At 37.7% G+C, this 11,087-nt stretch overlaps 1 protein-coding gene across 2 annotated transcripts in view; it reads right to left on the bottom strand.

Moving 5' to 3' along the window:
• Positions 1 to 456: 456 nt before the first annotated feature.
• Positions 457 to 11,087, bottom strand: part of DCLK1 (doublecortin like kinase 1) — a 251,768-nt gene continuing 241,137 nt past the window's right edge. Inside the window, exons 17-18 of one of the 2 annotated variants that reach the window (XM_062567109.1) lie at positions 10,189 to 10,262; positions 527 to 680 (exon numbers count right to left, since the gene is read on the bottom strand). In XM_062567109.1, the coding sequence (XP_062423093.1) occupies positions 623 to 680; positions 10,189 to 10,262 (132 nt within the window). In that variant the 3' untranslated portion in view covers positions 527 to 622. Of the gene's footprint in view, positions 681 to 10,188; positions 10,263 to 11,087 lie in introns of both variants that reach the window. The other variant, XM_062567108.1, reaches the window with a different exon arrangement.

Below are 11,087 nucleotides of genomic sequence, written 5' to 3'. Positions count from 1 at the left end.
TGTTTGTTTCATTTTATTTTATTTTTTAAAGCCCATATTTGCAGCCCCTAAGCAATAGTGTGTTTGATATTGTTTTGGCCAGAAAGAGGCAGGGAACTTCAGGGTACTATAAAAGATATGTGCGTATAAAAGCAAAAAAGCCAGAATAAAACCCTAGTGTGGGCCGTCAAGATTAAGTTGATCGTTTACTCAGAGGGTTAACATGTGCTAAAATTACATACTGCAGTTCCTAGCTTCACTGATGAAAACATTCACTGCTTCTATCTTTAAATAAAAAAGCAAAATAGCCTTAACCCTTTGAGGATCATATTAGCAGCAAGTTGCAATCTAAACAGAGAACAAGGATTTCAATCAATTAGGAAATTATTCTTACAAAGGTTCTGTAAACACCCTTTTGTGTTCCACCAGTCAAGCATTTAGCACTAGATAGATCAGATGTAATCACTTCACACAGGTCTGAAGGATTTGCAGGGCTCAAAGGGTTAAAGCCAAGACTTTTGAGTAAAAGTGTTTTATTAAAAGGGTGAGTTAGGTGAGCGAACAGTCTCGGATGAACTTGGTGAATAGTCTTCCGATTCGGAGTTGAGTTCAGGTGGAGCTTGCTGTGCCTTATAACATCCCCTCACATCCTGGTTGCGTCTTCGTCGGAAAACCTGCCTCTCCTTATCAAGAGCGGTGGTCTGGCAGGGGCATAAAATAAGAATAAATGAAATTAGGCTGTGTGTGAAATGCAAAGCTAACGAAAACCATGAGTTTGTATGTGGCCTGCAAATACCAGGGATAATAAATGTTCAGACCAAATTAAACCTGTTCTGTTTCAGTCAGGTCTGAAAGGTTTAGCCCACAACATAGCTAAATGCTTTAAAAAGTGCATTTCCAAACCGTAAGAGGTAGTGTGACATCACCAAGCAGATACAGTACCATGTATATGGATGCCATATGTTCTACTTCTGGATGCTATTAATTTTATACTTTAATAGATTCAAGTTTCAAGCCAAATACCAACTGACCTTCCCCCCACCCCTCTCGAAGTATAAATCTACTTCTACAGGCAAGGCAGAGATGTACACTTGTCTTTGATTTGACCTAATGAAGGTTGATACACACTCAGCCATGTGCGAGTCAGTGCGGTTGGTTTACAAAGATGGATTGTGATGAAGCTGTCAGACAGGAGAGAGAAACGAAGAGCAAAGGAAGCTAGCCCAGCTCTGCGACACCTCCTCATGCCCGTCAATGGATGTTCTTAGGGAGAACGCTGACGACCCGTTTGAAAGCCCCATTGAACCTGACCATCCTGCCTCCTCCTTTTAACCAAGGTCTAGCAAATTAAGTATTCCACTGATGTTACCCTGAATTGCCATATATCTAGAAATGGGAAAGGAGATCTTCTTTGATGACCTTTTTTTTTTTTTTTTTTTTTTTTTTTTTTTCTCAGTTTATGCCACTGGTGAGAACATAGGTCTACGTTGGCTGTAATGTCTAGCCACATCCTTTCTTCTGCTTCGCCTGGCACATTTACAGGGTGAAACCCAGCTAAAAGCAGTATCAGTCTGGTCAATGATTTCAAATGTGGGACTGGGTTTCACCAGTTTCTTGAAGACAGGATAAGAGAGTGCAGTCCCTGAAATTAGTGGAAAATTACAAGTTCAACAGGATGGCCTTGATTCAGCAAAGTGTCACCTTGACACATACTTAACTGCTTTCTGAAGCAGGGCTGCCTTCTTAAACCATGGCCTGTGATTTTGGGAAAAAAGCAAAAATGGAAAAAGCAGGCAGCTAGTAAGATGACCCGCAAAATGAAAAAAAAAAAAAAAAAAAAAATCTGATTGTGGCATGGGAGCCAAAGATAACTTTGACAACTGAGTAGGTTTTACTGTTAAGGCATGTCATTTTTTTCACTAATATGAAAATCTCCATTTTAAAAAATGCAGCCAAGAGGTTCTTCTGCTTCAAAAGATTTATTATTTTCTCTTGATATAAGTACGACTGATTTCTCCAGAAAATTTACTAGTTATAGTGTAAGCCTCATCAGAAAACAGAGGTATGTTTACAGCCAATCTATTTTTGAGAACAAAATGAAAACTAAACCCATCATGCTAGTGCAGAATAGCATTATAGCAATCTGTGCTCTAAAATAATGCAATCAGCATTCAGTAATGATGTAATAGGGACAGAAAGATGGACAAGAGTACAGAGCTACTATAGCAAATGGATTTAGTTAGGCTAAATTGCTGAACTATTATTTTTGTATCCAGAACCTACAAAGCACTACTTTAAAGGGGTAGACTTAACTTTGATAAGTTCATTCTGGTATTTTAAATAATAATTGCTACAAAATCCAACAATTAACAGCTGCTGAGAATTTCTTTGTTTACTGCTAATCTTTTAGTTAAGCGCTCTAATTAGTATTTTTCAATGCCTGGTACGTTTCTTAGCCTTGAACCAACTCAGGTTTTGATTATATTTTAATGTGAAACAGAAGAATACCTAGCTCTTTTACACACAGTGAATATACTGCATACAGTATGTAATTCTGTGTGAAAATTGAAAAGAATGGAATATATTACCATTCTATAAAATACAGATTTCCATTTAAAAGATTTTTTTATGCTTACAGGAAATGAGCATTTATTTAAAGTTTAAACCACATCACATCATCTTGTGGTAATAGATACTCTCCTCTGAAAAAGTTAAACATTTCTGGTTGAATAAATAAAAATACTTCTATTAAATTAAAAAATTATTTTTAAAATCTGGTGCATGAGAGTGGTAAATCTATATGTAAATGCTGAAAGTCTTTAAAATTAGGTGAGTTACACAAAGGTGAATACTTTTGAATAAAACATTACTTTTGAAATTTAAATGAAGTTATGGAATTTCTTTTTAAAAGATAAGGTTATAAAATTGCAAAATGAGTCATGAGTCATTAAATATCATGATATCATTTTAAAGATGTCTTAAAATATAAAATCCAAGATACTGCTTTTCTACCATTATTAGGGGGCTATTTGTTTAAATAAGTGCCTACAGGCACTTACTGCCTTAAGAATCAAAAAAGTTAGAGAAGGCACATAAATGATGATGCCACCTAGTCCAACACCTCACACTGTAGTTTGTAGGACCAAATATTTCTGGCTTCCTGACCATTTAGAAACTGCCTGGAATATTATTGAGAGAACACTTCCCTTTACATTTTTGCCTAAAGTCTCTCCTGAATTTGATATAAGTGATCTTTATTTATAAAGATGTGTTTGTGGACTCAGTGACACTATGTGCTTACTCCCTTGGGCTGAGTGACATACGAAGCCTTTTCTCACCCAAAATGCCTATCAAATAAAAATGCGTAAGGTCTGAAAGAGCCAAAGAAGGGAGTATTTGAAAGCAAAAATACAAAGATCACCTCATCCTAATATTTAATGTTTAAAATGTCAGAACTACAAAACGGGTCTGTTCTTGGGACATATGGAGCACTCACAATTCCTACAGAACTTTCAAGATTGAGCTAATTCTTCCCAATGCCCTGATAGCATGTTTTGCACTTCTGGTATCTATTACATTGCCATACAGCATTGCCATCCTGCATTCTGCACAAATGTTATTTTTCATTTAAAGAGGCCACAGTTGCTTCTTACCTCTAAAGAATTTCAGAATATAATAGATTAATCCTTTGCAATGTGGGGAGATGGTAGTGTATGTTGGAGTATTGGCTGTGGGTGTCTTATAAGTGCAATTTTCATTCACTATATTCTGTGCATATGAGCATATTCCAAATATGATATTATTGTGACAAAAGTCAGCATTTTAATTATTATTACTATTTTTGTAACAAAGACCTTTTATATTCATTTCCTTGGCTGAACAGATTTATTATTTCATCTACTATTCAGCTGGGTGGTTTGCTAGTGCATGAATTGGTCCATTACGGATTTTCAGGGCATATCTACTTTAAGCTACTCTTTCAATAAATAATAAGAGGATCTGCAGTGCACTTATGCTTCACAGGGCTGCAAATCCCAGATTTTCATTATCACATTTTGACATTCTTTTTCTCAGCTTGAGGTGAGAGAGTGAGAACTTTGAGGACTATATGACAGTAATGGCAACTAAATGCAAGTATAGCATTTTTATTTAAGATATGCAGATGTCATCTTACAATCCATATGAGGAAATGTAGAGCTTCTTATCCAGTAGCAGATAAGTGGATTGCCTTTAATAGTTTGGTGCTGATGGGTCTGAAGCACTTCATTAAGCACTAATGTATTTTGCATCAACATTTTGTAATCCTGACACCCAGTACCAAATGGTTAACAAGCTACTTTTGGAAATGTATTTAATTTGAAATAACAGAGCGTTATTGTGAAATCATTGTTTCTGTCATATATATACTAAAGTGCAGTTAGCATTTTCCCAAGATTTTACCACAGGGAGTATCTTTTTCCTGATCTCTAAGCCATGATGTTGCAGGACACCTGAGCCATGCAAATTCTTTGTTTCTTGGAAAATGTTGGACTCTGTGTTTATAAGCAGACATTCAAAAACTACAGCTGCTTTGATATACATGTTGGATTTGCAGTAGGAAGAGCCTTATTTTAGCTGTGGGCTGATATTTTCTGTCAGGTCAGTAGTATTAGATTGAAGTAACTGCATTTTATGAATGCAAGCAGTGACTGTTTTTCTTTTCACTTGTCTTAATTTACTGCTGGCCACCAAATATATATATATGTTCATTTCATTAATAAAAGAACATTATTGTGCATCTTGCCTCTTGTCCATCCATTATTCATAGCAGCTAGGAGAATGAACCAGGGATGCAGCTGTTCACGCATTAATCTAAGAAACTCTCCCCTTCACTTGCTTTCATTCTGCAAGAATGTATTTGCAATTTGTTTGCCATTTTGGTGATGCCATGTTAGTATCTGGAATTAAATGGACATATGTAATGGAAAATTGGTATTTTTCTGTCAGTGCATTGTTTTATATACATATATGTGTACACATGTGTTTAAATGTTCACACCTAGATAATCTTATCCTATTTCTTTAGCTTCTGGTTAGGTACCTTGATATGTTGAGATATGCAACAGCTGATTTTCCTACTGTAAAAGTGACCATTAAGCAATAGCAGCAGCTTTACAATGCAAGGCATGAGGGCATGCAAGGCAGCCTTCTGCTCTGGCACTTCTTGTTTCCATGGGCTTCTCAGGTAATATGATTGATTCATGATTCAACGCACTTTTGGACAGTACTTGAAACTTAGCAGTGCACCTCAGGCCCCGAGTGAAAGACACACGTTATTTTTAGTCCCTCAAGCAAAGTTATAATTAAGTCAAGTTACATGGTGATTTGGAGCTGTGCAAATGACCACATCGAGGGGACAAACGAATCGAGTGGATTTGAACCTAGATCTCCAAATACAAAAGGCCAGTGCTTTGGTGCACCATGTAACTTCTGGCATGGAATTAGCTAAAATGAAAGCAAAAAGAAATAAAACCAAATCATTTTGACGTACGTTTTGTACTGCATTGGTGAGTGAATACAAAGATAAGTATTCTACATACATAAATGCTGAATTCATACTGCTATATTTAAGTTTGTGTTTACTCTATGACATCTCTCACTTTCTGAGACACGATTCCTCAGCTGGTTTCAATTACATGTGGAAGAGACTTAGTGCCAAGTTGTTTGCATGGGTGAATTTTATTTATAGTTAGTAAATCAGCTGTGGTTTTCTTAGTCAAAGAGCAGGAAAGGAGATTTTAAATGAGTTTAGATGTTTGTCTGTTTTTACCAGGATTAAGTTTACAGAGGGTTTTACTATATTAAAAATGGCACTTTACAGAGAGTGTGTCTCATTCCCAACTACTTTGCCCATTATCTAGCCATTGGCTGTACTTTTGACCGAGTAATGTATTGTACCCACTTGGGACAGCTGCAAGTGACTTGACAGATGCAAATTAATGGGAATTAGGTAGAAAACATGTAAGATGGAACTATGGATTTTCAAATGAGCTATTCAGATACTTTTTTAATTGTGACAGTGAGAATCATATTTTAAAAAGTCAGTATCCTCTGATTCAGTATTGGCAGGATCAACAGTTTCACTACAAGTGCATGTAATCGGTCTCCTTGCTATTACTATTACACAGTAATAGGAATGACTTTCCCACACACTTCCTCTTTTTTTTATTGCTCCTTTAGCTTTTATATAGTGTCTGTGGGCATCAGAAATAATACACACTAACATTTTATACTAACATTACATATAATGACCTATGCTGTAGGTACAATATAGTATAGTACAAATCATATAAATACCTATGCTAACATATTATACTAATATTTTACATCTGATTCAGCCCACAGAAAATTTTGGACAATCCTGTCAACAGCACACTAAAATAATTTTAAGGTTCAGACAGGAATGTGAAATAGTAAGGAAATTCAGGGTCATAGAAAATACTGGTAGGTTGTCCAAAGGATTGGCATCAAAATGAGCTACCATTACGAGGAAAAGGTAATGCAGATGATGAAGGCTATGCACAGGACACTGCAGCACTTAGGTTCAAAGGGAAGGTTTGAAATATAGGAAAATATTCTTAATATTCTGGCATAGTTACATGGAGGCCAGAATATGTCTCACAAATTGTTAAAGTCTCAGTCAAGTAGATCTAAGGAAGAGAAGTTTTTTGTAAGAAAGTAAACCTACTAGTCATAATGTTTTTCGAGGACAATGTAGGTGCCACTCTATCCCTTTGGATTTTTTTGTGGTCATCATTGCTAAGTTCCAATAGAAGGTAAGTTATAAAAAAAGAATCCATGGGTTTTGACCCTTTTACAAAGTGATCCAGTAGAAAATGGGCTTTCTTAGGAGAAAACAAGACCTATAACATAATATAGCTGCAGAGAGAGGAATATGGGTGATCTCTGCTGACTTTGACTTGACATTGGTGATTTGGGGGTGAAGGAAGCTGTGATTGCAGCACAGGCAGATTATCTAGCTAGCCCAAAGTGGCTTTCTTGGCTATAGAGAACAATAAAGTCTCGGCAGCCCTGGTTCAGCGCAGACGGTGCGAGTTTCCCTGGGACCGTGGGGGCTCACTCCCTATTGAAGCTACCTTGGCCTTTTCTGCACTTCTGGTCGCAGGGCTGATGCTCCAGTGACCTTGTGTGTCATTGCTTTGAAAATGTGTGTCGTCTTTGGGTCCAAATGATTTCACTGAATTGGCCATTGCACTTTTCCTGTTCCTCACATTCAAGGAACACTGAAAGGTTTTCCAGACATCATAGCTAACAGCTATTGCTATAAATAAAGTAAGCTGTATTTTAATAGCTCAAAAAAGTCACTTCACTTAAGAACACTTGCACATATTATCTTCCTGCCACAGAATAAAACAGGATGCAAAATCAGTGCTCAGAAAATTATGACTTTGAGGCACGTTTTAAAGAAGAAAGTCTTTCAGGTGGAGAAAGGAAAAGGTTTTCTGGTTGATTGAAGGAGGAAATAGTGCCATTTAAAAAGATATTTTAGAAGACTGCTAGAAACTAGGGATGAAAATGATCAAAGGAGTGGAGAAGAAATGAATAGTTTAATACTAACAAAGGGAGTATTACATTTTCCTTTGGACATGCTTTCATACATTGCTCTACTTGTGAATTCAGGTTAATTGTCATGGGCCTGTGATAAATTAACCGTTTTATATATGGGAACTGATGAACATTTCATATGCTTTGCATCTGGGCTTACAGTCACTACTAGAAAGTAAACTACTGCTAAATTGAGATGGTTTTATTTATACCAAAATGTTGGTCACTACAGTAGGTGCCCTGTAAAGCTCTTGTTTCTTGGAGATGAAAGAAGAAAAAATACAGACCAGCGCCTCTTCGGAGGAACCAAGTGTTATAGGATTTCCTAATTAAGCATATACGCCTAGGAGCACCACTTTCCCAATTTGCCTTTGCACACTAGGTGCACTGTTTAGAAAGCACTAATTATAAACATTGTTGTTACTGCCCCCAGCTGGAAAACAGAGCAGTTTATGTATGAATAAGAGAGATTATCGCCCATCTGCTCCAGCCCATTATTCAGGGATGTGTCATTTTGTATGCCTATGGCAGCCATTACTAGTGCTTTAGTCAAATGGCCTTTTTTTTATAGCGTTTATTTATTTACCAACTAGCAGAATTAGAGTCTGCCCCCCCCCAGCCCCCACTCCCTCAAATGCATATGGTTTCTTTCAAAATCTGGGCTTTGCAGTTAAACTGAGTCAAGGCCAATCTGAGACGAGGTGCTCTCTTATTTCGGGTGGTCTGTTGCCTCCGAAGCTGGATTTTTAAAAGATCTAAATATTGAGTACGACAAATGGAAAGACAGTACTGAATTTGTCGTGTAAAACAAAAAAGAGTAAAGTAGAAAAAGGAGTATAAGCTGGTCATGGATAGTAATTAAACTCTGGAAAAAACAAATCAGCGATAAAGCTCCTATGAGCTTTCCTCTGTTTTTACAGAGGAAATATTAAATTTGCAACTATTTGACAAAGTTCTACTCGACAAAAAAGGTCATCTTTCCTTGGTAATTGAAAAGGAAAATATTTCCAATACTACCAAACCCACACATAGCTAAGCAGGGTGCTCAGGACCCACAGAAAAGCTGGTGAGTCCCCCCTTAATTCACGACCAAAAAGCGCAGATGCGCTGCCGCTGTTCCCTAAGCGTGCTGCGTTGCACGACTAGAGTCGGGCGAAGCATGATGCTAACTGATGCAACAGACAAAGCACGTTTTGCTCGTTTTTGCAAACTGCTGTAAGTATACAGCCATGAACACAGATGCGCTAGAAATACAGGTACTCAAACACATCTGAACACTTGGAGTGAAAGTGTTTTGCAATTATTTTTAGCCAGCATTTAATTCATTGATGGATGGGAACTACTTTTCTATTTCTTGGCTGAAGAGGAGGATTTTTTTTTTTTTTATCTTTCTTTCTTTCTTTCCTTTTTTTTTTTTTTTTTTTTTTTCCCCAGAACATCCATATCAGAATCTACTTAATTCTTAGTGTGCGCTCAGGGAACTGCTAGGTTTTATGGAAACTGTGCTGTAGTCCGATTCATGCATTCAGTGAAATGACACAGGGAGGGGATTTTACTTTCCTGGAAACACTTGCAGTGATCATCTCTGCTGTTTCCCTGATGTGGTTTATTTGCTGAATTTTTCCAAATACCTCATAGGTGAGTTTTTAAAGGCTTCAGTAATTGCAGTGTTAGAAAAACACAGGTTTCACGAGGAGCTTTTAGAAATTTCTCTAGCCATCACAAATGAGGTCTAGTGAGTAATAAGAAGGAGAAAAGCCAGCAAATAACCACTCGATGGAAATTGTGGGGTATTTGATCGATCGAGGCGCCGTGGGGGCCTCCTGTGGGCTCGCAGAACAGGATCCCTCCTTGCCCCCACTCCAAAATAACCCCCTCCCACCCAAGGTCCCATTTGATCATACAGGTCAAGCCAACTAACGACAACCCTGGCACAGTCACACGATGAAGAAAAATATATTGAAAAGATTCATGCAGTATTAAAAAAAATAAAAAGGTTAAAAAAAGAAGGGTTTTGAAAATAAAATAGAAATAATGCGCCGTTAGAAACACAAGCTTACCAGCACATACAATGCATTATATCGCGTTGAACTTCGGAGAGTTTCTACGTGCTACGTTAGGCAAATGCATTGTGCAATCTAAGGTAAGGATTGTGTTTTGTGGGTTTAAAATGACAGTATATAGCTCCACATCTCGCACGGAGAAAGAGGAAAATATATGCTGAGACCCTGTTGCTGCTCCATGTGTCTGAGGACAGGAGCGCGCAGGAAGCAGATGCCTTAACAAGCCGCGGGGAGGGGGAGGGTGCGTACTTCAGCATATCTAGCAGATTTTCTATATACACTGTCCTTTTAACTACAAGGAGAGCTTGATACTGAGCGTGTGCAATGAGGAGAAAGCTGGCGATGCCGGCGTGAAGAATGGGTGAAGAAAGGGAATGAGGGGGTGTGGCGGCTCCGTCAGGGTCCCAATGAAACCGATAAAGCAGCATATGGACTGGGTAACAAATCAAAACGCATGTTTATCCACCGAAGGAACTGGTTAATGGAGACTGCCAGCACGTTGCCATGGAAACACTGACTGTTGGAGCTGCACCATCTCATACCTTATCCAATACATTCCTGGTTGTTGGTAGTAGTCCAAAGACCCTGATCGCTTGATGGTAAACCCGTGGTCCAGCTGAGCAGAGAGAAACGGGGCAACTCAGTGGATCGACATTATGCTAAAGAATTAAGACTCCAGAGCAAGCTGTTCCTTATTTAGTGCATATTTACGGTTTTCACTTTCAGAAGGCACTTAGCTAACAGCCTACACCTACGCACTGGAGACAGGAAAAAAAAATTTAAAAAAAGAAAGGAAAAGAAAAAGAAGCAAACAAACAAACAAACAAAAAAAAAAAAACAAAGGAAAAAGATACCACCTCTAGGTTTGGCCTTGCTAAATTAGAAGCCAATTTATTTGAACTAAAATGGAGTTTGCAAAATAGGTTACTTAATGCATAATGCATTCATTTAAAAGTCTGATAAATATCTCGTTACCTCCAAAGACAGAAGTGCCCTTTTAAGTTGCACATACCAGTAATGGAAAATTATCTTTTGCAATTAAACTGAGAGGTTTAATAATTTTAAAAAATGCAGTGCAACCATCACAAGGAGCAGGCTAGACAGACTACACAAGGCTTAAATTAGACTGCTTCGTAATCATGGACTGTGTAAAGATGAAAAGAATCAGGTTTTGATACCCCATCCATCACGGTAATTCATTTAAAAAAATGCGTTAACCTTGGAGAGGAGGACCACTCAGAGCCACGAATAACACTGTTTATCATTTCAGCATACACCTCATGCTCAAAAAGATAAAAGTTCAAAAACTGTTACATTTAAAATTGCACCAATTAAAGTCAAAATGGAAAGGAACTTAACATTGTGTCCAGCAAAGTGCGATCACGCTACTGTTTAAGAAACAAAGATCTCTTAAGTTTAAGCTCATCACTAGCAGAACGAT

Source organism: Rhea pennata, chromosome 1, assembly GCF_028389875.1.
Source record: "Rhea pennata isolate bPtePen1 chromosome 1, bPtePen1.pri, whole genome shotgun sequence".
NCBI lineage: Eukaryota > Metazoa > Chordata > Aves > Rheiformes > Rheidae > Rhea > Rhea pennata.
The sequence above is the reverse complement of the archived record's forward strand: the minus strand, read 5'-3'. Positions and strand labels throughout refer to the sequence as shown.